This window comes from Balaenoptera borealis (genome assembly GCF_965194805.1).
Source record: "Balaenoptera borealis genome assembly, chromosome: 7".
NCBI lineage: Eukaryota > Metazoa > Chordata > Mammalia > Artiodactyla > Balaenopteridae > Balaenoptera > Balaenoptera borealis.
The window spans coordinates 14,135,164-14,163,035 of record NC_138864.1 but is presented as its reverse complement, the minus strand read 5'-3'; the positions used below and the strand labels follow the sequence as shown (position 1 = coordinate 14,163,035).

The window sequence follows — 27,872 nt, the reverse complement described above, 5'->3', positions numbered from 1 at the left end:
CGCAACGAAGAGTAGCCCCCACTCGCCACAACTAAAGAAAGCTCGCGTGCAGCAGTGAAGACCCAATGCAGCCAAAAATAAATAAATAAGTAAATTTTAAAAAAAATTTTGTAAGAAACTAAAACTCATGTTAGGTGTTCTTACTACAATTAAAAACAAGAAAAGAAAAGGATGTGGGCTAAATAAATGTTTTAAGATTGCAAGGAACAACAAAATGTAATAGCATAGGGATAAAACAGAGCAGAACTGACACTATGTAAAATCAAATCATTAATATAGAATATGAACATGGAAACAGCCCCCAAAGCACAGGGAAGGCACCAGATTGCAAACAGTGAAGCATAAAGTGAAAAAAAAAAGTAAAAACCAAAAAAAAGAAAAAATATATATCTCATCTTCTCAGCGAGAACCAGTTTAATATTGACCAATTTAATATTACAAGCTCCCTCAAGATCCCTTACCCATGTGCTCTGCTATATAAGTTACATATTTACTTGATTTACTGTTTTGTCTGTTTCTCCTGGCAGAATTTTAAGCTCCTTGAGAGCAGGGATCTTTGTGTTACTCACTGATGAAACCTCTAAGGGCCTAGAATAGTGCCTGGTGCATAGTTGGCCCTCAATAAATCTCTGTTGGATGAATGACTTATAGATGTTCTTCAAGAAGAAATCAGAATACAGTAGCAATAAGTAAATATTAAATATATTAAATTGTTAAATATTGAAAATACAACTTTGATCTACAACAAACTGTTCAGGTGGGCAGATTAATTGGACTCACTGAGTTACAGTAAAATTAATTAAAATAAATGCTATATCTACACATACTCTGGAATGTCTTTAGAGCTTTTAAAAATCTTATCAATATACAGCCATGATAATGTGAAAGTTATTTACAAAAGAATTAAAATAAGACAAGCTTCAAATTTCCCATCCATAAAACTAAACTATAGAAACGCAGAGAGCAATGACTACAGCTTATTGATGAGAAAGGTAGTAGCCCAATAATCCTATTTCCAGAAAAATTGTTATCATTGAAGTGTGAAGACAGTAGGGAAAAAAACCTCATGTACAAGATTTCAGAGCTCACCCTACTCTTTTGCCTGCCCTAAGAAAACACCAAAAACCATTCTCCAGATGACTCACAAATAAAACAGAGGAAATCAATAATGGGAAAATCATAGCATTAAAAACTATGGTGGTGGGTATTTAAAATCAATCAAATCCACAAATATAAGTGTAAATAATTGCTTTAAGATTTTAATGCTTTAAAATATATTGGAAAAGGCTCAATAAAATATGGGAAAATATGTATAATAAAAATGGAATACGTGTATAAGAACAATCTGGACCAATATCCACAGACCAGAATTAAAAAGATAAGGAAACAGGAAGTGGGTTGGTGAACAGGGCAAGGAAAGTTGTGCTAAGTTCCTAGTTGGGTGTAAGGGGGGTCAAAGCGGATAATTTGAAAAACAACGGCTAAATATAGTTATCTGACAAACTTAAAAGGCAACCATTGTACCATTTAAAGCAAGAGTTTTCTCTTTTGAATTCCTACAAAAGATAAAATCAAACAAAATACAGTTGATGTAACAAAACACACAAAAAAATCCACACGGAAGGAAAGAAAATTAAATTAATAAAATAAAATAACAACGGTAAAGCCAGGCATAACAGTCGTGGCAGCAGGTGGAAATAGGATGAACTTAGTATTCCTAGTAAGAAATAGTATCTCCTTACCAAAAGGAGATACTATCAGATTTGATAGCAAACAAACCCAGCTTAAAAAGAAACATACCTAAGAAATGATTCAGAAAGTTTAATAGTAAAAGAATAAATATTTAATATAGTGTGAAAACAATAACAGAAAAATCAGTGATGGTGTATTAATATCATACAAAGGAGAGTTGAAATTCAAATCATTAAAATGGAGTCAGAGAAAAATTTTATATTAATCAATGGTGCAATTAAAATAAAGATACAATAATCATATACACCTTGTGAACCAAAGAACAACATACATATTATATAAAGAAAAATTAATTTTTCTATTCTTTTATTTAAATTTAGTGCAATCTCTTTCAAAAACCTATGACCTTAATTACATAAAATTTTTATCTGTCAAGTGTATCTCAATAAAGGTGGAAAAATAGAGCTTACATAAATGGATAAACAAAATGTGTTATATGCATACAATGGAACACTTTTCATCTTTAAAAAGGAATGAAAATCTGACATGCTACAACATGAATTAACCTCGAAAACATTATGCTAAGTTAAATAAGTCAGACACAAAAGGACAAATATTATATCCCATATGAGATATCTAAAATAGTATTCGTAGAAACAGAAAGTAGAATAGAGGTTACCAGGAAGTGAGGGGAGGAGGGAATGAGGAGTTATTTTTTAATGGGGCCATAGTTTCAGTTTTGAAAAGTGAAAAAATTTAGAAGATGAATAGTGGTGATGGCTGCAAAACAAAGAGAAGGTACTTAATGCCACTAAATTGCACACTTAAAAATAATTAAAATGACAAATTTTATGTTTTACCACAATTTTTAATAATAATCTTTTATTTTTTTAATTGAAGTATAATTGACTTGCAATATAATATTAGTTTCAGTTGTACAACATAGTGATTCAATATTTTTATAGCTTGTACTCCATCTACAGTTATTACAAAATAATGGCTGTATTTCCCTGTGTTGTACAATATATCCTTGTTGATTAGTCATTTTATACATAGTAGATTGTATCTCTTAATTCCCTACCCTATCTTGCCCCTCCCCCCCTTCCTTCTCCCCACTGGTAACCACTAGTTCGTTTTCTGTATCTGAGAGTCTATTTCTACTTTGTTATATTCATTAATTAGTTTTATTTTTTAGATTTCACATATAAGTAATAACATACAGTATTTGTCTTTCTCCGTCTGACTTACTTCACTAAGCATAATACACTATATGTCCATCCATGTTGTTGCAAATGTCAGAATTTCATTCTTTTTTATGGCTGATTAGTATTTCATTGTGTGTGTGTGTATATATATATGTATACACACACACATACATACATACACCTCATTGACTTTATCCATTCATCTGTTGATGGACACTTAGATTGCTTCCATATCTTGGCTATTGTAAATAATGCTTCTATGAACACTGGGGTGCATGTATCTTTTGAATCAATGTTTTCATTTTCTTTAGATATATAGCCAGGAGTGGAATTGGTGGCTCATACGATAGTTCTATTTTTAATTGTTTGAGGAACCTCCATTCTGTTTTCACAGTGGCTGCACCAATTTATATTCCCATCAAGAATGTACTAGGGTTTTCTTTTCTCCACATCCTCACCATCATTTGTTGTTTGTAGACTTTTTGAAAATAGCCCTTCTGACAGGGGGAGGTGACATATCTCATTGTGGTTTTGATTTGCATTTTTCTGGTGATTAGCAATGTTGAGCATCCTTTCATGTGCCTGTTGACCAACTGTATATCTTCTTTGGAAAAATGTCTACTCAGGTCTTCTGCCCATTTTTTTAATCAGGTTCTTTGTTTTTTAATATTGAGTTGTATTAATTGTTTATATATTTTGGATATTAACCTTTATCAGTCATATCATTTGCATATATTTTCTCCCATTCAGTAGGTTGGCTTTTTGTCAATGGTTCCCTTTGCTGTGCAAAAGCTTTTAAGTTTAATTAGGTCCCATTTGTTTGTTTTTGCTTTTCTTTCTTTTGCCTTGGGAGACAGACCCCAAAAATTATTTCTCCAATTTATGTCAAAGAGTGTTCTGCCTATGTTCTCTTCTAGGAGTTTTTTGGTTTTAGGTCTTACATTTAGGTCTTTAATCCATTTTGAGTTGATTTCTGTATATGGTGTTAGTGAATGTTCTAATTTCATTTTTTTACATGTAGTTGTCCAGTTTTCCCAGCACCTCTTATTGAAGAGACTGTTTTTCCTCCATTGTATATTCTTGCCTCCTTTGTCATAGATGAATTGACCATAAGTGCATGGGCTTATTTCTGCACTCTCTATTCTGTTCCATTGATCTATGTGTCTGTTTTCATGCCAGTACCATGCTGTTTTGATTACTGTAGCTTTGTAGTATTGTCTGAAGTCAGGGAGCATGAAAACTTTGTTCTTTTTTCCTCAAGATTGCTTTTGCAATTTTGGGTCTTTTGTGGTTCCATATAAATTTTAGGATTATTTATTCTAGTTCTGTGGAAAATGTCATAGGTATTTTGAAAGAGGTTGCATTAAATCTGTAGATTGCTTTGAGTAGTATGGAAATTTTAACAATTCTTCCAATCTATGAATACGGGATATCTTTCCATTGCTTTGTATCATCTGCAGTTTCCTTCATCAGTGTTTTATAGTTTTCAGAGTATAGGTCTTTCACTTCCTTGGTTAAGTTTATTCCTAGGTATTTTATTCCAAAAAATTGAAGAGGCAGGAACACTCACAAAATCATTCTCGGAGGCCACCGTTACCCTGATACCAAAACCAGACAAAGACACTAGGAAAAAAGAAAATTACAGGCCAATATCTCTGATGAATATAGATTAAAAATGCTCAACAAAATACTAACAAATCAAATTCAATAATACCTTAAAAGAATCATATACCATGATCAAGTGGGATTTATTCCAGGAAAGCAAGGATGGTTGAACATCCACAAATCAATGGGATACACTACATTAACAAAAGGAAGGATAAAAATCACACGATCATCTCAATAGATGCAGAAAATGCATTTGACAAAATTCAGCATCCATTTATGATAAAAAACTCTCAACAAAGTTGGTATAGAGGGAACATATCCTGACATAATAAAGGCCATTTATGACAAACATCCACATCATACTGTCACCCGCAGCCAACATCATACTCAATGGTAAAAAGCTGAAAGCTTTTCCTCTAAAACCAGGAACAACACAAGGATGCCCACTCTTGCCACCTGTATTTAACATAGTGTTGTAAGTTCTAGCCACAGCAATTAGACAAGAAAAAGAAATAAAAAATATCAAAAATTGGAAGGAAAAAAAGTAAAACAGTCACTATTTACAGATGGCATAATAGTATATGTAGAAAACCCTAAAGTCTACCAAAAAACTATTAGAACTAATAAATGAGTTCAGTAAATTTGCAGAATACAAGATTAATATATAGAAGTATGTTGCTTTTCTATACACTAATACTGAACTATCAGAAAGAGAAAGAAGAAAATAATCCCATTTAAAATCATACCAAAAAGAATAAAATACCAAGGAAGAAATACAATTAAAAAAAAAACAGAGCTTACAACATCTTTTCAAGATCCTATGGACCATTTTTCTAAGTGATAACATTCTATAACACAAAGAAAACAAAAAAGCAGAAAATACTCAACTTGCATTCCATGGCCACAAGCAATAAAGCCAAATTTTAAATAACAAATTTAAAAACAACCATCAGGGGCTTCCCTGGTGGCACAGTGGTTGAGAGTCTGCCTGCCAATGCAGGGGACACGGGTTCGAGCCCTGGTCTGGGAAGATCCCACATGCCGCGGATCAACTGGGCCCATGAGCCACAATTACTGAGCCTGCGCATCTGGAGCCTGTGCTCCACAACAAGAGAGGCCGCGATAGTGAGAGGCCCGCGCACCACGATGGGGAGTGGCCCCTGCTCGCCACAACTAGAGAAAGCCTTAGCACAGAAACGAAGACCCAACACGCCATAAATAAATAAATAAATAAATTTTTAAAAAAATAAAAATTTTAAAAATTTAAAAAAGTAAAAAAAAAAAAAAAAAAAAACAACCATCAGAAACAAAAACTGGGCCAGCTGGAAATTCAAAACAATATTCTATGTGACTATTGGGATTTAAATAAAATTAAGACTTAGAAATCTTTAAGAAATTATTGAAAATGCAAGAGAGTAGTCATTAATAAAGCATGAGATAAGAAAGCTTGTACTCAAAGGACTAGCAGCACTGGTTTTTATTATCAAAGAAGAAAAATAAATATAAAATATAAGCTTCCAAATCAATGATTTAGAGAAGATAAAAAAGCAACAGTAATTAAAGCAGAAATGTAATTTAATGTTTATTTGGGAAAAAAAAAGGCAGAAGTGTATGAATTCGAAAACAATGTAAGAAATAAATGTAAGAGTTGTTGTAGAAGAGAAATAAATAGTAAATAAAATCAACAAAATGAGATGTAGCAGGTGCAGGGAAATTTTTAAAAAGAAAAAAAATACATTTCTTTCTTTATTTAACAAATAGTTAAATAAATGTTTGATATCACAGAAAATCTAGAAATGAATAATTTACGTATTATATATATACATGTACATTTAACTTGGTAAATATAAAAAATTGAATAGACTTATAGAATAATTTGGAAAATGTATCAGTGAATGCATTTCCCACTTCCAGATATCTTCATGCTCTACTCCAGAACATGGGAAAAAATGGAAACTGCATAGTTTATTTTATGAAGCCATTATAACTTTGCTTATGAAACTAGGCGGAAAGCAAAAAGTGTTGCCACCAATTTAGTACATCCATACCATAGAAAAGTAATCAGCAATAAAAAAAAAAGAATGAACTGCTGATACATGTAACAAGTTGGATGAATCTCACAGAAATTATATTGAGTGAAAAAAGTCAATCTCAAAAGGTTACATACTGTATGATTCCATTTTTATAGCATTCTTGAGGTGACAAAAATACAGAATGGAGAACAGTTATTGGCTAGGGGTCAAGGATGGAATGGGGTAGAGGAATAAGGAAGGGAGGTAAGTGTAATTGGAAAGGGCCCCATGAAGGGCCCTTATGGTGATTGAACTGTTCAGTATCTTGACTGTGGTGGTGGATACATGAACATGATTAAATTGTATAAAACTAAACGTACACAGATGAGTACAAGTAAAACTAGGGAAATCTGAATTTTTTAAAAAACTATACACAAAATTCACTTGAGTTCCAAAAAGCTCATATTTAAAAATGAAGTTGTTGAAATCAAAGTTCTCATGTCATGCATTCATGAATTGTGCTCACAAATTGTTGAGTTATATATTATACATAATACAGTGCTACAGCATGAGCGGTTTAGAGATAAGTAAAACACTGTCCTAGCAGATAGAAGTTTATACTCTATTTGGTGAAGAATATAATTAGCATAACGAAAAATAAAAATAAATAAATGCTTTTGAAACAAAAATTAAAAACAAAGTAAAAAAATTAAACTGAAGTTGAATTTGACAGTATATTAAAAGAATGACCCACCACAATTAAATAGGTTTTCTCCCAAAGATATAAGGGTCATTTACTACTAGTAAATCTATTATCTCTAGTATTTTAACCAATAGTTTATAGGAGGAATTTCAGTTGATCATTTTAAGAAATACTAGAAAAGTACTTGATAAAAATGAAATACACATTTATGTTTTAAAAATAAAACATAGTCTTAGGAAAGTAGGAAAGTAAATGTGTTTTCATGACAAAATAAAGGCTCCCTTAACATAATGAACCACGTCCTGTTTTACAATTGGACCCTAGTCAATTGGACCCTAGTAAGTTTTCCTATCAAAATAAAGAACAAGAAGATTGCAGCGGCTGTATCTTATTTAACATTGTTTTGGAAGTTCTCGCATGTATTACCAAAAAAGGAGGTAAAAGATAAAGGAGCCCTTGTAAAAAAAGGAGACAAAATTATCATTATTTGCCAGTTAAAACTATTTTGGAAATTAATAAAATTAATATCAGTTCATCTGGAAAAGTGAAATAAACAGGCAAGAATACCTAAGAAAATTTTGGAAAAGGTAAATGAGAGGAAACTTGCCCTACAGACATTAATAATTGGAACAGTGAAACTCCCACAGACCATTGGAACAGATGAAATATTCCTAAAACACACCATGATATTTATAAGAATTTATATTTAGTGAAACAATAGGGAATGGGTGATTTAGAAAAATAAGCCCTTGGAGAAAGAAATCCAATTACAACTTCACATCATACCAAAATAAGTTTGCAGAAACAATTAACCCACCAAAAATAAAGCTAGAAAAATATAATTAAGCATTTAAATGACCTCTAGCTAGAGAGAAATAATTGAGAGATTTGTATACATAGGAACCTAAAAAATTCTGTGTATTAGAAAACAAAGCCAATGAAAATCAAAAACAGTTTGAAGGCACATGAGTAAGCACATTTAAATTAAAGAAAACCTTAACATCCTAACAACAAAAAAGGGAATAGGCAAAGTAGACAACACTCCAATGAAGAAACTGACCAATAAACTTAGGAGAAAATGTTTGGCTTCCCTTATAATTAATCTTTATTTACCATTCAGCATTTCTAAGAGTTCTTTCCAATACTCAGCACTGGCAAAGTCCGTGAAAAGGGTTCATGGACTTTTGGTAACATGACAAATCTGTACGGCTCTTGTGAAGGTAGTTTGTTAATATGGATCAATAAACATAAATGTTATCCTAACTTTTAACCCAGTAATTAACTCAACTTTTAGGAATTTATACTAAATTCTACTAAATTTATACTAAAATTTTTATACTAAAAAATTACCACATATACATATATATAAGGAACCCATTTAACTTTAATTTATAAACTTTGACATATAGTTGAATAATGTCTCCTTTTACTATACATTAATTTAGCTTATACTTGCGTGTTTAAAATCTCATGTAAACATGTTGATAAATGTTGGGTTTTTTTCCCATTCACATTTCATTCTTATTCAGATTCTTGTATTTTTTTATATCACTGACATCATTTTTTGAGCATCTAACACAGTGTTTCAGGGGACATCATTTCAGTCCCCTCTACGTTACGTTGTTGGACATACAGCTCTTTTTTGGCTCTATGTGGGAAGCTGTTCTGGGAAATTTTATTACCAGGCACAGATACTAATTCACATGATTAGTATCTGTGAGTATTTTTTATCTCCCTAATGAAACCCACTTCCTGTATGACATTTTATAGAGCTTTTTAAAAGACTCGTTTACAATGAGTCTTGTTTACAATACTTTAAATCATAAGCTTATATTCCCCAAGAATAATTTCTAAATCTGTATAATATTTCTTGGCCTACTTCTGTAGGTGACACCTGAACATGTCTAAAACAAGCACTGGTTGAGGTCATTTAAGGCAAAGATATCGTTCCCAAATATTACACTTTGTTCAGAAGAGAGTATTTGAAAGATTATTTTCTAGTACAGAAGGTTTTGTAAAAGAAAAAAAAAGTATTAATTTTCTCTTTTGTGAAAAGTAACTAATTTTAGTTTTAAAGAATGACTTTTGTCATATATTGGAACTTATACACTAATCAGACATGCCACAAAGATTTATACACAAGAGTGTTTATTGAAACATTATTATAAAACAGTAAAAAGTCAAGTGTCCAATGATAGAGGGTACTGAAATTAATTATTATGCATTCATCAAACTGAACACCATATAATCAATAAAATTCTGTGTTAAAAGAATACTTAATAACATAGGAAAATGCTCATAAAATAATAGGTGAAAATATCTTACAACAAAATTGTAGGTGCTGATGTGGGAAGGTATGTATATATTTGTATATTTGCATAGGAAGAGAAAAAAAATGGAAAACATTCACCAAAATATTTCGGTGATTACCTTTAGATTGTAATATTTGGGATGGTTTTAGTTACCTTCTTCCCACGTTTTTATCCTTTTCAAGTTTTTTTCTCCGTGAGACTATGCTAATCCTATAATCAAAAAAAAGAGCATTTATTTAAAAAATAAATAAACAAAATGCTCTACAAATGATTACTAGAATGATTTTTATCTGTGATAGGCTCTATTTCTCTTATTTTCCATGATAAGTAAGGTGTTATGCTCACTGTTCGGTGACTCCACCGTGTAAAGTGATTATCAGCGACTGGCGTTGCTTCTTTGAACTGCTGAGCAAGCAGAAGCAGAGGCATCTTTCATCTAGTTTTGAGTAGATGAAAAGGAGGGACACACGTAAACATGATGACTGAGCCCTGGAGCGCTCCCAGGTGTCACTGGCTTCATTTGGCTGGTTCTCACTCGTGTGCTCTTTCCTGGTCTGTCCGTAGTCTTTCTTCGTGGACCACAACAGTCGAGCTACCACTTTCATTGACCCCCGAATCCCTCTTCAGAACGGTCGTCTTCCCAACCATCTGACACATCGACAGCACCTCCAGAGACTCCGAAGTTACAGCGCTGGAGAGGTAACCCCCTCTCCCCCTGCCCCACCGTTCACAGGACCATAAGCTCTGCCTCTCCTGGTGGAGCCAGGATCTAGGGTTGTCTGTTCCTCCAGGAGCTGAGCCATATCCGTATGCTCTTTAGAAGAGTGGATGATGACTCGAGGCACCCACTTTGTGCCCTAGACCCATCTTCAGATTGCCTTCCTTCTGCCTTCCCTTTTTTCCTACACAATCACACTGCTGAAAAATCGATCTAGTTTAAAGGAGACTGAAAATGCAGTGTCAAGACATCCCTACACTTATGACTGGAGAGGTGCTTCCTCAGGCCCACTGGTCACATGTAAATTCTTAAAAGACCGTGGAAGTGCTAGGCAGCATATGACTGCTTTTAAACTTCTACCTCTCCCTGGATCCTGGAAAAGACTTCAGTAATGCATTCGTGGACTGAAAACTGGGGGAGTCAACGGGGCCACATGAATACTCTGTTCCCACCCTATCATCTGCTCTTCCCTGATTTATATTTTCTTTCACTTGACATGATTACCTTCTGCTGGGCCATGAAAGGCTGCCCCCTTTCTTTCTTTTTCTTTTTTTTAACTTTTTATTTTATATGGAGTATAGTTGATTAACAATGTTGTGTTAGTTTCAGGTGTATAGCAAAGTGATTCAGTTATACATATACATGTATCTATTCTTTTTTCAAATTCTTTTCCTGTATCACAGGGAACGCTGCTCAATATTATGTAACAACCTAAAAGGCTGCCCCCTTTCTTAAATATCAGGTTCCTTGCCTTCCTGAATTCCTGTTTCTATATCCCATACCCTTTCCTGTTCTCCTTTCTCAAACCAAAACTCAAAACATAGCTCTCTTCTATTGCTAATCAGCTCCTGATATTAATATGAGCAAATCCCTTTATGTCCTCACTGACATTTCCCGAGTAGCTACACCTTCTTTTCATACAAACCACCAGGATCTCAGGAGATGTGGGCTCTGAAAACCATTCCCCATGAAGCAGCTTGTAGAGTTAGATTACCATGAGGTTAAAAAATGAAGAAAGTGGTATAGGAAGCAAAGAAATATATCTATACGGTCCCACAGAGAGTCATTCCAGGGAGAGCCACAGTGGACGTCTCTGGAGAAACAGAAAATAACCATCTGCCTGACAGCCTCCAGAGAACAAACATGAGTCTCAAGGGAAGAGCTTGTTGTTTTAATGAAAGCTTAGTGTACAAAAAGGAAATCTTTACTGGTTTTTCGGGGGACTCATCTGTATACACTGAGAAACGTAACTGTTTCCAACCAAGGGTACTCATGGTTTAAGGCCAGTGTGATAAACTGAATTTTTCTTTCATGGAGTCATCTTAAATATCATTGTTTTAGGATGCTACTGAAAGCATGTTAACTCTTTCTGCATATACGTAAAATGTGTATGTGACCATGCAGAGAGGGAGTATTATACCTCCCCAAGGGTTTTGTGGGTTTCAGGACCCTTCAGATACCAGGCACTCAGCAGCAGACATGTTCACAGGCTACAGAAAGCCAGGCCTCCACTTCTCAGCTCAACACGTATAGTCCCACTCCCTTTTATAACACTTCAGAAATTTCGAGATGTATTGTCTTGATATGATAATGGATAAATTCAAAATTCTGCATCAACTTGAAGTATGCCATTTTAATGTATTTAAAATGTCCAAGCTCTTTAATACTATTAAGGTAATTTCAGTGTTAACATAGAGTAACTGCATAAGATAAAAGAAGCTCAGTACCGCAGACAGATTCACCACGGTTAATTTTTTTAAAAAGTCAATCCCTCAATGAAAACCCTAAACGTATAGATCTGTTACACATGTACGAAATTAACCTGGAAATGTAAATATCAGAGCCTTCCTGTTGAAAGAACAAGATTAAGATCGTGAGCATCGCGTGCATTACCTGTTCCAAAACATTTATTTGATGTGATTGACTAGCCCAAACACAGTCACATTGAATATCAATATTAATGACAAAGTGCCGTCTGCATCAAGCCAAGAAAGACCAACACATAACGACAAAAGGGTGTCAGTGTGCATCAGCCGTCTGGATGCTTCCTAATTCATTCGATCTCCAACTGACTGTCCATCAGGTTTTTAAACCCCTCTCATCACTCTGCCCAACCTCTCTCTGCTGGTAGCTTTTCACTGACCCAAGGGAAAACCAAGAAAAGCAACCAAGAGAGAAGCTGGGAGGCAGAGAATATCTGACCCAGAGGCAGCGCACCAGAGGAAACAAGAGACCCAGCCTCTGTGAAAACAAATACCTGGTTCCTCCTACTGTGAGAACGCACAGCCTAGGGACTGAGGTGTCAGGAGGACCTGGGTATAAAAATAGAGAGAGGGGCGTGGCAGAAATGTTCATCGTGTTTGCTCTGCCACAAACATTGATTAAGTTCATGGCCTGCTATGAGCACTGTGAAATGCAAAGATGCATGAGATACGATCCCTGTCCTGGAGAAATTTGTATTCTATTTTTGAAGCCAGGCCAAAAACACACACAGAGTTAAGTAACAGGAGAAATTAGAATACGATTGAGTGCCAAGAGAGTTGTTAGGACAAATGCCACAGAAGTCCAAAAGAGGCCAAGGAAAGGTATCTTTTAAAAGAAGGTACTTGACCTAGACCTAGAAAAATCGGTAAAACCTAGCTAAGTACAAAGGCAGAGGAAGGACAGCCCCACAGAGAGCACAGCACAAGCCTCAGTGCCGAGGTGGGATTGAGAAAGGCCTGCAGAAAGACAAGGAATAAATAGTTCACTGTGACCAGAATAGTAAGTTTCCACTTGGTTTTTGTCTTGGATTTTGGAAAGCTTTGAATGCCACATGGAAGAGTTGGGCCTTTTTTTATGAGTCCATTGAATGAATTTGAGAAGAATAATATGATGATTTATATGTAAAAATGGGCTTTTAGAGATCAGTTCACCCATTGCTTCTCCAAAGGAGAAGACTATTGGCAATTTGGGATGACAGTTCTCGGATGCGTGGACGTGTCCCTTGCCATTGCAGGATCTTTTCTCCTGGTCCCATCCATTAAATTTCAGGAGTGTCCCCGCCTCACCAGTTACTATGACAACAAAAACAAAACAAAATAGCCCTGAGCATCTCCAAACACTCCTAGATGGTAATTCCACTCCAGTTAAGAATCGTATTTCACAGTCAAGTACACTGAAATATCAAGAACTCAAGTCACCCAGGGAGTTCAGGACCGCAGTCCAGATTTCCCAACTCCCAGTCTGGTGTAAACTCATATTTTTAAAGAAGACAGTGACGGCCAAGAAGAGGCAGAATTGTGGCACAGAGAGATTTGAGAGAGAAAGGCCATGAGAGGCCACTGCCACAGACCAGGTAGAAGGTGATGAGGCCCTAAGTTGGGGTGATGAAGAGACAGCAAAACCTCAGGGAAGTCGAGGGGTGTGGAGGAGGGGTACCTGGGACTTGGGTTAGCAGATGGGAGTCCCAGCTGTGGCTTCTCCGCAGAGGTGCTGTGTGTCATTGCGCCTTCCTTCCCTTTCCGGGGCCTCAGTTTCCCCATCTGCATTTGGAGACAAGGGGTCTGGATGGCCACTAAAGTCCCTTCCAGCTCTGGGGTTCTTAGAGTCTGTGAGGCTTGACTCCCAGTCCCAAAAAGAGCTCACAGGTAAGATGAGCAGGAAAGCCAGGTGGGGAGGCTGGTAGGTGTGCCTTTAGGTAATTTGATGATGAGTATGGAAACAGCAGGAGAGCCGATTAGAAATGACAGCTAAGCAGGGGGAGATATGAGACTCAGGAATATGAGTGAACTGTTTCCATAACCTGCGATTTTTCTGTGTCACCTCTCATGGGCAATGGGGAATTCACTATAGATGTTTCTTAGACCTCAGCTTTAGGAACCAGATTTTTCTTCTGTTCTCCTTTGTGAGCCATTTTTTGAGTGTTGCCCAGGGGTTGATCTTTTTTATCCATTGCATTTAAGGATGGAATTAAAATCAGTGTCTAGGGACTTCCCTGGCGGTCCAGTGGTTGGGACTCCACGCTTCCACTGCAGGGGGCGTGGGCTCGACCCCTGGTCGGGGAACTAGGACCCCGACATGCCGTGCGGCGAGGCCAAAAAAAAAATCAGTTTCTATATTCAAGATCCTAAATGGTAAAAATTCCCCTCAAAACCCCAACAATAGGTTATTAATAGAGACACTGCTCAACATCTTTTGAATTAGTCTTAACCTCACCTGAAAATTGTTCAGGCCGTTTCCTGAAAGCAGTTGTCAGGAATATACGATTTTATGCATAAAAAGATCATTATTTGACACTTTAACATGCATTTTAATACAGTGGCACATCTGTCTGCAATATATTTAAGTACCAACAAAACAGGCTTGGTTTCTTCCATAGTGTCCAAATGGAATTGGACATAGGTAAATGGAGGGAGCCCATAGGGCCATAAATATTGGATCCCATCTCTCTATCAGTAAGGAAATCACGGAAGGTCAAATTTTGGCTTGTTTATACTGCAGTTTGCAGTATAAATTAACATTAATAAGGAAGGATAACAGAACACATAATGTTAATTTCTTTCACCACCTTATCTTGGTCAGGTGAGAAAATCATTAGCGATAGAAAATTTCTGGGAGGGTATATATAAAAATGCTTAACAGTAATTGCCTCAAGGAAAAGGCAGGAGTCTGGCAGGAAAGAGAAATTGACTTTTCACTCTCAAAGCAGAAGTCACTGTGAGTCATTCTTTGCAGTGAGCTGCTCTTATGACGAAAGTCATTGCATCAGCTCTGATGACAGAGGCCATCATGCAGGAAGCTGGCCTTTGGGGAGGGTAACTTTTGCACTGTGTTTTAAAATCGGTAATTTTCCTCTTGATTCCATGTAACCTATACTTGATTACAGGTTTGTTTGGAAGTTTGTAAAATTCAGACACCTGTGAAAATACACTTTTGAATTATAAACGGTGTATAATAAGTGTAGAAAATACAAGCACAGACGGAAAAGAAGTTAAAAAGAAGGTACAGTCCCCCATCTGGAGACAATTCCTGGTGAACATAGAAGTAAAAAATTGAATCATACTGTCTATGGTTCTGTATCTTCCTTTGCCATTATAGTACATTGTAGATAGTTTCTATGCCATTAAAATTCTGCTATACTTTATCAGATGGATCTACCATAACTTAACTCAAGCCTTTCTCTGGACATTATGTTTATCGCCCACTTTTCACTATTATAAACATGTTGAAAAACTCAAACATAGATCTCTCTTTTCTTTCCAAACTTTGTTAATGATCCATTTTTAGAGTACAAAAGGAATCTAGAGATGAATGTAAATTCATCACTTGGGCTTTTCCTCTGAACTTGCTATTTTTTATTATCAGGTCTCCAGTGTTTTCAAGAGAGCATTAGCTGATTATTAACCCAAATTCAGTCTAAAACCTACAATTTTCCATCACAGATTTTTAAAAAACGGCCAATTTACATTTCCAAATTGCAACACAGAAGAGAAGCTTGTTTACCAGTCACTGAAAACTATTTTCTGAGCATATCTATTTTGTGTTGTCTGGAGAGCTAAATGTTTGAAGTTTGCACATTTGCAATTATGATTAAAGCTATCTCAACATCAAAAGGGAAAGAAATCTTAAAAGTAGTCACATGGGGCTCTCTTCTCTCTGTCTCTCTCTCTCACCCTCTCACCCACACACACACAACCCTGCCTGAAAACCTCAGTAAGACAAAAAGTGTCAAATTCTAGGGAATTCAGTGAGTCATATCATCTTGGTTTTAAATAGAAACTCCATTCTTCTAAGTATTTTCAGTAGTTTGGAGAGCAAATGTTAGCATCATGTTTGCAGTGAGATCTAAATCAGTCAGTCAGTTGATGTCGGACATCCCTCAAGATGGAGCATTTAGTACCACTTCCGGGCCACAAAGATCCTAGTACATACCAAGTTCTACCCAATCTTAGAATATTAGAGTCTTCTTTAGCCCTACGTGAATTGTCTCCATCCCTGTAAATTCCTGGCCCCTGGTTGGAGAAGCCCGTTTCTACTCAGCCCTCCCATTCTCAGGTTCTCTCGCCTGTAAGCCATCCAGTACCACTTTATAATCACCTCCTCTATTCTTGGCCGATGTTTCCATGGCTCGGGGACCCCACAAACCCCACCTCTACCCTGTGTTGTTTCCTCCATCTCACTCGTGGCATATCCCTCCGCCAGTCACCTGACTTCAAAGTAGCTGACCTTCCTCTGTTTCTGAAGTCTTTCAATCTGGCTTAGTTTTGCCAGTAAGTAGGTGACCTCAGAAGTAGGCACCAGTTTTCCCTAAGGCATATCTGCAACACCTGAATTCCCTGTGACGCCCCAGGAAGAGAAGTGAGCCTCTTCCTGTTTCAAAGCCTTATTAATTTCCAGGCAACTACTGACAATTAGCCACTTTTGCTCGGGGTGTGACTGCAGGCATCGCCCAGGTTCAGTGCACAGCCAAACCTTCTTGAGTTCCACTCTCAAATCTATCTGCTTCCCCAATTTCTCTCCGTAATTCATCACTTGGATAATCTGCAACTGAGTGGTTTTTGAGATTCCTGTCTTTACAGCATCAAAAGATATTTTAAACACACATTAAGGCGGACTGACACAATTCCCTTGAAGGAAAAGAGATATTTCAGTCCCGGAAAGCCTTTATGTATTTATTAATTCATGGAGAAAAAAGAAATATGAGACTCACTATTGCATGTAAGCCATGAGCAAACCTTTCTTTCATCACTTTGCATTATAACCATATAACCAGAAAGTGCTGTTACAGAAGCACTGGCATCTAAATCTCGGTGGCTGGCTACACCCACTGAACAGAGCTGGGTGCTAATGGCATCAAAGTGAGAAGTCACCCAGAGTGGCACAAAATCTATTCCCTTGTCCCTCAAGTGAGCCATGGGCAAAGAGAAGGATCTGGAGAGGAAAAGGATGGATCTGTATCCCTACTAATTCCAGAAGAGCAGTTCAAAAGACTGCCACATACAGATAGCAAACTGGCAGCACATCTCATACAAAGGATGTTATTCTTGTCTGTGTGAAACGTGAAAGTAGGACCTAAAGGAAAACCAGCAATTACCATTTCTGTAATTGGGAAACCCTAAGTGATCTGCCCTCCTTTGTCATCTGCAATATCACATGTGGCCTAGTCCTAAGTGACTACTTTGAGACTGACCTGGACGTTTCTGGGGTTTGGAGCATAGGAGCTCATCACCTCTCCTGAATTCTGTGTGAGTGAATTCTGGTCTCAGAGGGAGAATTTTCTTTGCATTTTCTGTCTGGATGTTTGAGCCCTTTATGAGTATCTTACAATGTCATCTTCAAAATTCTTAAATACTTTAAAGCCTATTTTGGCTACTTTGCCAAATATCATAGAATGAGTCATAATCTACACCAAACCCCATATATCTGGTGAATGTACTCCAATGTGGAAAATCTCCAGTGTGGTGCCTTAGTTTAAATAGCTTGCCCTGCAAGGGTCCTTTAAGGAGCAAAATATATATGGAATCATGGTAGAAACTCATTGTCATGCTCTAGCACCTAGGAAATGTATATAAATTTTAAATCAAGCTAAATTAAAGTTAATCATCACAAATTTCAGTTTTAAGCTAAGCAAATTCCATATTCCATGAAGTTATGTCAAAATGTCCAACCCAAACCAAGATATTGGATGCAGGCTAGTAGTATGGGGAAGTAAAAAAATTCTTTGCAGTCAGTCATCAGTAAGTATCCTGGTTCTATCTCTTACAGTTGAAAGTTTGGGAAAGACTTAATTTTCTCTGATCCTCAGATTCCCCATTTGTAAACGGGAGTGAATAATGCTTATCTTGCTGAATTTTGTGAGGATATGAGATACTATGTGAAGAGTAGCTAGCACAGTGAACGGAAGAATAGGCACTAAACAAAGAAATGCCATTTGAGTGTAATAAACACTATTTCAGAAAACCAGCCCATTCCACATTCGGTTATGAAGTTCAGTGCTGCCTCTTAGAGATGAAGGTCATAAACCTACCTTACCGATAATATTCATGTAGAATTTATTTACATCTCTTTAACGTATTTCTGATGAGAAATATTTCTTAGTCTATTCAGTGTATTAATGTATTAATGACCATTCTACTGAGTCATTTTTTTTAAACTTGCTTATTTTCCATCACTTTGAGGTTTATAACTTCATTGCTTCTTTAATTTAGGTGATGTCAGGGCCCTTTTACCCCTCATTTTGAAAAATTAGTTTCCAAAGATCATCCGAAATGGGTGAGATTTCTAACGCTAACAATTTTATTTTGCAATTAGGCCTCAGAAGTCTCTAGAAACAGAGGAGCCTCTTTACTGGCCAGGCCAGGACACAGCCTAGTAGCTGCTATTCGAAGCCAACATCAACATGAGTCACTGCCACTGGGTACGTATCACGCTTTGTGAACCCCTGGATAGCCTTGTGTTTCTTATCGTGACTCCTTTAATATTCGGGATTCTGTGTTTTCTTTTTCCTCTCTTATGGTATAGTCCACTCCCCTACCCTTTGTTCCCATACCCCGCTTGCCCCTTTTCCCTCTCCCTTCCTCCTCACTTTGTCCTTCTCTCTTCCCTTCCCTCTCTTCCCTCTCCTCTCTTCCAGACCGTCATTCTCCCCCCCCCCCTTTGTTTATTCCATTCAGTGATTTGTTAGCTGGGTCCCAGGAGAGCATAGTTTAAATGAGGTGACGGATTTTGTTGCTTTTAGATGCACTTTTTAATTTAGGCCTCTCTTCCCATGCATGTATGGGGATAAACTGGCACAGTCTCCATTCCTAACCTCAGCTACCTCTTTCCAAAACACATGCCACTTGTATCAAGGGAAATGAGGTGAGAGAGTCTAAATGGATTTGGATGTTTTCATTATCACTATTGGGAAATCAACAGATGGCCAAAGTCATAAGTGCAAGTGCTCAGAAAAGGATTTCTTTGGACTCATAAAGAATCTTTTGCCATAATAACTATGGCAAAATGACAAGAGAAGTCAGAAAGAACAGAGTGTAGTACTCCCCTCACGGAAGATCTATTTTATTCTCCATCTGTTCACAAGGGGATGAGATAACACCCAGTTAAGTTCCTAGAATATTAAAGATAATTAACTTAGATCTGGTTCACTTTGGGTTTGATCTTTTAAAAATAATCATACCATTATGTCACAGAAAAAACCCTCAAGAGCTTACATTTTTTGATGAGTTTGCTCCCTGCCTTTTCAACTCCTCCATTAAATCCTGGTATCTAGCTGCCATTTTCCAATCATGAGCAAAATTATCTCTGGGCTGAAGACTCAACCACAACTTGTGCTTTTGTCTGTTTCAGCATATAATGACAAGATTGTGGCATTTCTTCGCCAGCCAAACATTTTTGAAATGCTGCAAGAGCGTCAGCCAAGTTTGGCGAGAAACCACACACTCAGGTAGGGGCCTGTCTACCACCCTCTACCTACAGGTCTCTCCTGCTGGTTTTCCAGGTGGGGCAGCCTCTGTGGAGAGAGGGCAGACACTTAAGATGTGTTTTACTCATGCATTTAAATTATAACCTGAATATTTAAGACAAAGGATCCAGGGGCTTCTAATGTTTTCTAAAGTGTTGCAATCAGAGATAGTTATCATGCCAGGTTACCTATTACTCTTATGATGCTAAAATGATTTCCATTGATTTGGAGAGAAGCATGGAAAGGGAGCAAAATAGTTTTCATCAAAAAATTATTTATGTGAAGCACCATATAAATTATTTTTGTTTTAAGAATATAATTGTCTGATGGTACACCAGATATTAGGTGACTATATTCAAAAATAAACCAGCAAACAAAAAGTATCATATGTGTTCTAACACCTTAAATCCTAATGTCCATTATGGTCACTTTTGAATGAGTGTCTCTGAAACTCTGAATCACTTTATTTGGAAGGGAAAGCCACCCAAAGTGATGAAAAGAGAAAATATCCTCTGAACTTAAATCCCACTTTCTCACCAAGATATGCAAGCATATCTCTCCTTCAGTTTACTACCCAGCATTTCAAAAGCTGGAGATGCACAATGGTTAAGTGTGTCCACTCAGAGTTTGAATACTTGCTCCAGCACTTAGGGACCAGTGATGGAGGCATGTCATTTAATCCTCTACCCTCAGCCTCCTCATCATTGAAACAGGGTCACAAAGTGGGCACCATTAAGATGCTTCACTGGGTTTGTGTATAAAGGACCAGGCAAGGTGGGCAGGGATGCAGCCAGTGACCGCCCCTAACTCCTCACCTCCCATCTGGTGGTCTTTTGAATCTGGCTGACAACTATAATCCTCTACTTTGACCTCCTCAATGAGTCACCAACACCTAAAAATAACCTCTTTGCTAGTCATATCTTTATTAATCCTGCCAGGATGGATCACTCACTGTTCTTTTCCCCTCCATCACCACCCCCATTGACACTTCTTTTCCCTGTGGTTTTACTCTGCGCAAATTAGTACCTCCATCCTCCCAAATGCCCATCATCTCAGTTCCGCCCTCTTTCTTCAGCTTCGCATCTAAACATTTATCTCCTCACTTTCGTCCAGCCCTTCTTTTCTCTTCTCCCTGCCATGGCCAAGTTTGGGTCCTCATCATCTCTCTCCCGGACTTCGCAGGGATCTCTTAAGAAGATACTCCCTATCACTGTACTATAAACAGCATTACCTCCTTATAACCTGTGTCACCCACACCCTTGAAAAAAGCTTCCCGTGGAGTATCCTCAGGGCTGGCCACCACAGTGGCTCTCAGACTCTCTTTTGGGGGACCTCAGAGCAGCTAAGGACCCTGTCTGGAATTTAGTCCTTGAGGAAGTACACCACACAATAGCAGGAGGAGGGCAGAGATGGGCATGTGATACTAACCTCATTGTGAGTAAGGGGGCGGGCTGGCATCCTGTTCCAGACCGGGCCGCTGGCCTTCACCCTCGCAGGGCCTCTGGTCAGGCCTGCCTTTCTTCTAATCCCTGCTCTGGCCACCCTAGCCAGACCACTGAGCAGTTTAGGCCAGATCTGTGACTCAGGGACTCTTGCCCACCTCATGAGGTTTTGAGGCCATATGAAAGAGGCTATTTATGTTGATCTTCTGCAGGTTTTCCTGCCTACCCATTAGGAGAAGACCTTAGTTTCATGGAGGGGGAGGGAGGTGGAATCTGAACATATTTTGAGAACTTGTGAAAAATGCACCAACTAATAAAATTGGGCTTATTTACATGGGGTTTTTGGGGCGGGGGGGAATTCTTTGTTCAGTTCCTTATGAAACTACGAGCTCCCTCTCCAAAAAGGAACTGGTTTTGATGGAAAATTTCTTACATCAGAGCTCATGCTAAGGAAAGATGGAAACCCTCTCATAAGAGTGGAATTCATTGCAATTGAAGAACTAGATGAACTATATTGAGACACTTCTACAGCTTTTCTCTCCAGGATTTCAAAATTCATTAACAAATACTTTCAATTTCATTACTCAATACCAGCAAAATAATGCCCCCAAACAAAAACTTCCCATGGCTCCTGTTATGTATGTAATAAAGTCAAGATTTCTAACCATAATTTCCATAGTCTCCTAAGACTGGCTCTAATCTAACTCTCCATCGTCCTGTGCTCGTATTTACTTCCTTCTGGTGTCTTCCACCTCCGTCAAACAGCCTGTGCCCTCTCCTACCCACATCCTTCCTGGACTGGCTTCTCTCTTAAAGGCATTTCAACCCATTTGAAAGGCTCAAGTCAAACGCAAAGTCTCGGTGATCTAGGCAGACTTTAGTAGTTCTTTTGCTTTGATTTAATAGCATTTGTTTTTGTACCTCTAAGATATTTTTCCATTATCCCTTGTATTCTACCATGTACTAATGTCTTCCTATAACACTGGAAGTGTCTTGGCGCAGGGTCTGTATCTTCTTGGTCTTTGAACCACTCTTGCCTCAGAGCCTGGTTCCTCTACTTTGAAGATAGGAAACACTGATTACTTTTTGAGTGAACAAAAGGACTTTAGCTTGACTGATTATCACTTCCACTTGTGTTCAACTCTGCCCAAGTTTTATTACTGTGCCACGGAAGGCAGGGCCATACTCGGTCCATTCGTGGGCTGCTCTCCGGCTCACGGTACATAATAATTTAAGGGAATTTCCAAGGGATTTTCAGAGGTGTTGTACTACATGAAAACTTTCTGACACATCACTGCTCTTGAACATTTTTACGTTACAGATTCTACCACTAAATAAGGAGTTCACTGCTTACTTTTGGGAGAAATGTGAGCTCCCAAAAGGCACTAGAGTCCTGTTTAAATCATTTTTAAAGTAATAAAAATAATCCCCTGTGTAAAAGAGTGGAATATGTTTCTGAAGGGAAGTAAACAATTTCAGCACTGTTGTGTAGTATCACGTTATAACAAAATCTAAGAAACCTCGGGGGGTTTTTTTGCAGTGTGGAATTGTACAATTATGATTTTCCAGATGTGGGTGACTTGGAATTAGGGAATATTGGAACTGGAAAAAAATTGGAAATTAATGTAGAAACTAATAACCTTTTTAAGGTTAAGGACTCCTTTGAGAGTCTGATGAAAGCTCTTATAGACTCTCCTCGATATATAAACATAAATCTTTGCATATAATTTCAAACAGTTAATGGATCCTAAAGGACCTGTAGACCCCAGGTTGAAAACCCAAAGAGCTCCTCAAAAACAGAAAGCCCACAGTGACATCAGAAACTGACTAAGAGGTCATGGAATCAAAAAGGCAGAACAAGAGCAAGAGCTTGCTCTTCAGGGTGTCAGGCTTTAAGAATCCAAAAAACAGGGCACTGGACCTATGACTATGCCTCTGCCTGCGCCTAGATGTGGTGTGAGGGTGTGTCAGCCTGACTTTAAAGATCCAGTAGTTGAAAGGAAAACCTCCTCTCCCCATGACCCTGCCCAGAGGAAGAACTTACTGCTTCCTCTGTGGTTCCCACATGGGGACCATGACCCCATGGTCATTGCTATTCTCCAGGAGCCATGGATCCACTGTCTTGGGTTTGCAAAGCCAGTCGTTGGGTTAGAGGGTGAAGGATGAGTTCTCAGAAAACTGTGTTCAGCAGAAGTAGTGAAGCATAAGGAAACCACATGGGGAGAGGGAAGATGGAGGCATAAAACCCAGGGGTTAATGACATCTGTTAAGTTTAAGGGTCATGGTAGCAGTCCTCATTCATTCTTTCTTTCCTTCAACTAGAGCTTTTATTGAGCAGCTATTCTGAATCAGGATTGTGCGAGGGCCGTGTACCCAGTATCGAAGCCAAACAGACATCAGTCCTACTCTCATGGGACTTACTATCTATTGAGGAAGACAGATGATAGACAAGTGTGACTTTTTTTAAAGCCAAATATATAGCTATAGATTGTATTATGGGCTGTGAAGGACATGATCAGAATTGAGTGATAGTGATGGAAGGATGGCAAGGATTTCCTTGTGGATATTGAGTTTTGAGGTCTTTGAGGCCACAAATGAAGATGTCAGGATGTCAAGGAAGCAGGTGGCTCTACTGACCTGAGCTCTGAGGGGAGCTTTACACTGGAGTTTTCCTGATGGGATGCGTGTAGGAGAGGCAGTTGGCATTCTCACCCTCAGAGATCTCCCCTAGGTCTCAGTGCCTTTGGTCTGGACCCAGGGACATTTGGAGGCCCCTCAGAACACTAGGTCTGCACGAGATTTTCACATACATGACAGAGGGTGTAATGTCCCGTGAAGAGCAACGAAAACTCAGAAAACTCTGCTTGGCTTTCTGATATGTGTATGTGGCCTGAGTAGGTAGGGTGGTGGTAGAACCACTACAGAGGGTGCCACTTCCCGTGGCTGGGAAGGGTGCTCTCCTGCCCTCATGGACTTGACTCTCTTTGGACTTTGTTTCCCCAGGAACCCAGGGAATAAAGAGTGACCCCCTAGAATGTTCTCTCCCTTTTTCCCCAGGCAGGGAGACCAGGGGCTTGCCCAGATGCGGGTCCCTTGGGGCAGCAGGGTGACCTGCCCCAGGGTCATCGCCACTGGGGGAACACATCAATTTGAGAGTCCTTCGTGGGGCTGCAGTTGGTCAACCAGAGGAACAGGGTCCACGAGAATCCTCCAAACAAGAGGGCTGTGAGATGCTATCAGGATTGGAAGACAGTGCTCAGGCACACGGAGTCAAGGGCACAGGGACTTGGAGGGAGAAGCAGCTGGTGGAGGAGGCTTGGTGCTTGCACCCTTGGCCGGGCTTCCACCTGCTCCCTGAAAAATGATGTGTGGGCAGGTCTGCTCCAGTTTCCAAGTCCCTGGTCAGAGGAGCCGCTATGAGCACCCCCAGGTTTTGGAAATAGCATTTACTGCAGCAGTACTCTACCCATACCTTCAGGTTGGACCACAGTGCATTTCTCTGTTTAATCCCATTTTGTGTATCTCTGTAGAAGCCAAAAAGTTTCTCTCGTCTTCTTAAAAATACCCACACCAAAAGGTCAAGTTCATTATATTTTTACCTGGAAATATGCAAGTTATGATGAAGATTTGAATTCACATTACTATAATCAGAGAAAAAAGTTGTATCTACAGTATTTTTATTAATAGATTTATTTTTAATCTTTCATTAGAGGAAACTGATTAAAGGGTATACTAGACCCCTCTTTATTAATTTCTTACAAGTACATGTGACTCTAAAATCATCTCAAAAACTTAAACAGAAAAAGAAAAAAGTGAAATATTTTTAAAAAATCAATCCTTAAGTCTTCTCAGATTTCTGCTGCATCTCTTCAAGAAAGGGGAAAAACTTTTAACTTCTTTGAAGCATACCTACAAGGGAATGATTCTTGGCCATAGTGTTTGTAATCTTTGAATATCTGAATGTCAGAGAAGCACATTACAAAGTTCATTTGATCAAAAGAAACGCTATTTACCCATAGACTTATTGGAATCATTTTGCCAGGTTGGAGTTGGAGGTTGTGAAAAAGTCGGAATGCATGAGTTGTAATTAAACAGAGAGAAATTGATGCCTATACTCAAATTGACCTGGGAGACTCTCATGTATTCTGGGGCCAGACCCTCTCTGGACCCAGTGTGGAGTTAATTCATTTTCCATCAGGCATAAAGTTTCTCAGGAGACACCTCGTCACTCTTTCTTCCCATGGCTTCCAAGATGCCGTGAACCCACAATAGTCCTCCCCAGCTCCACTCCCAACTGTGTGGCTCTCTGAGGACCTACCTGTGTTGTGCTCCTTGGCTTCTGTCCCCGTGTGAGTCTGAGGAAAGGTGATCCCTTGGAGAGCATCATGGGAACCTGCAATATGAACTTAAATACCTCGAAATACTCTGGACATTAGAACATCACTGTTCAGCCCTATTGGAAGAGAAAGGGGGATCAGAATGGGGTTCATTCCTTAACTTATGCATCCGTGTGTAATTCTTATTTTCCTTCCCACATTATTCTAGGGAGAAAATCCATTACATTCGGACCGAGGGTAATCATGGGCTTGAAAAGTTGTCCTGTGATGCAGATCTAGTCATTTTGCTGAGGTAAGGGGCTGAGCCTGAAACAGTTCTGGAAAAGCAACTGGAAAAGCTGCTCTGGGCAGTTCTCCAGGACAGCCCGGACTGAAACACTCGTTGCTTGTTCTAGAATATTCTAGCGGCTGCAACTGAAGTAGGGCTCCCACCCTTATACCTGCTATTCACCTCTTTCTCTACATGTAAGACTGGGGTATCAAGAGCTACATATGGTACTTGATGGAGACCTTGTTGTAGGATTAATTAGGGTTTAAAATAACAGGGAGAGTTTGTGTGCCGGGATGTGCCCATCTAAGTGAATCTAAGTGCTTTTGTTGTCTCGTGAGAATTGTAACCACTCTTACCCCAATTTGTGAACATTCTCTCATGGACAGAGAACTAACTTTTTAATTTTTTTTTTTCACTTTGCAGTCTCTTTGAAGAAGAGATTATGTCCTATGTCCCCCTGCAGGCTGCCTTCCACCCTGGGTACAGCTTCTCTCCCCGCTCTTCACCCTGCTCCTCACCTCAGAACTCCCCAGGTAACTTGAGGGTCTGTCATTCTGTCTCCTGCAAGTGGCCACCTGTGTTTCCACCTGATGAAGGTGCCCTCTCTCCCTTAGTCCCCTCTCAATTTGCTGATCATCTGCACACTAAGTTGGGTGTTGACACAGTGCCACCTGTTTTGGTAATGACCCCAAGCTATTATGTGTTTTGCATTTTTAAATGATTTGGAAACATTTTTCACAAAACCAATATTTCATGACATGAAAATTATATGAAATTCATGTTTTGGTGTCTATCAATAAAATTTTATTGGAACCCAGCCACACCCGTTTATCTATATATTTTGTGTCAACTTTCATGCTACAACAGCAGAGCTGAGTAGTAGCGACAGAGACCGTATGGCCCCAAAAACCTAAAATATTTACCATCTGGCCCTTTACAGAAAAAGTCTGCGGACCCCTGCTCTAAATTGCTGTTTTGTTCTAAAACACACTCTCTGAGCATTTAAAAGGGAAGAGCCCTTTCTGGAACATTCTGCCTCATGAATCAGAATGTTATTAGATACCAATATGAGTAACTTTTTGTTAAGTTGTAAAGGAGTTACTAGGTTACATCCTTACTAGGGACCACCATTATGCCCCCATGAAGATGCCAAAGAAGTTTTTAACATGATGTGAAATTGTTTCCCTAAAGTTTTCTTTGTGTATTAGAATGAATTTAGAATTAGAACTCATGATATTCTTTGTGGGTATTTTCCATTCCAAATGAGGAAATATATATTGAACTGTTTAGCGAAAAAAGAAGCTAGTATTTCCTGGGTTCATCAAGATAATTAGCTTCAGTCAAATCTGTACTCCCAAATGGGATCCAGATATTGAAGAGCTTTTCCCCATTGTCTTGGTTTGCAAGATCACATTGTCATGGGTGTTTGTGGCAAACCCAAGTTTATAACTTTAAAATTTAGTAAAGGAAGTTAGTTGAAAAATCTAGTAACTTCTTATCTTATGACCTCCAGAGTTAGAGTTCAAACTTGGCTTTTGAAGCCAGGGGGAAATGGAGAAGAAAAACAGAATTTAGCAATATGCTCTGTCCCCCAGAAGGGATGTCTCACTCAGCTAGTGTCACTCAATACTGCCATAGGTCTCTAAAACTAGAATATCTTTTCATTTGGTCCACCCCTCTCATGTTGTTCAGAACTATCTCTTAGAGGTAGTTTCGCTGATTCCTAAAATCTGTTTTTAAGTCAGTATCTCCTTGTTATGCCTTCCTCCAAACAAGTGTATCAGTAACATTGCTGAGGAAATGTCCCACGTGTGCTGCGTCTGACATACAGCATAGCTGAGATGACACGGCTTGGGAAAAGGAGGACCAGGAGCTTTGTCAGAGCCAGCATCAGGACAATCAGTTGTTTCCAGTGTGCACAGGATGACTTCCTTCTGGGGAGCAGAGCCTTCCATCTGGGGGACCTGTTGGTCTGCATGATGATCTGCCATCTTGTTGTAGAGATGGTCAAAGCCCGATAATGTGTCTACATCTTGGTCCAAACCTTTGGCAGTAGAGTGTCTACATACCTTTGGTATGTAGAGTATCATTACACGGGGGAGATATCATACTGCAAATAGAAAAAATAAG

The 27,872-nt window shown here is 38.5% G+C and overlaps 1 protein-coding gene across 2 annotated transcripts in view; it reads left to right on the top strand.

The window, feature by feature from the left end:
* The window catches only part of HECW1 (HECT, C2 and WW domain containing E3 ubiquitin protein ligase 1), a 467,976-nt gene that overhangs the window by 386,956 nt on the left and 53,148 nt on the right, over positions 1-27,872 (top strand). For both annotated transcript variants that reach the window (XM_082399702.1, XM_082399703.1), the window contains exons 15-19: positions 10,097-10,231; positions 18,543-18,648; positions 19,578-19,674; positions 25,680-25,763; positions 26,166-26,275. In XM_082399702.1, the coding sequence (XP_082255828.1) occupies positions 10,097-10,231; positions 18,543-18,648; positions 19,578-19,674; positions 25,680-25,763; positions 26,166-26,275 (532 nt within the window). The remainder of the gene's footprint in view (positions 1-10,096; positions 10,232-18,542; positions 18,649-19,577; positions 19,675-25,679; positions 25,764-26,165; positions 26,276-27,872) is intronic.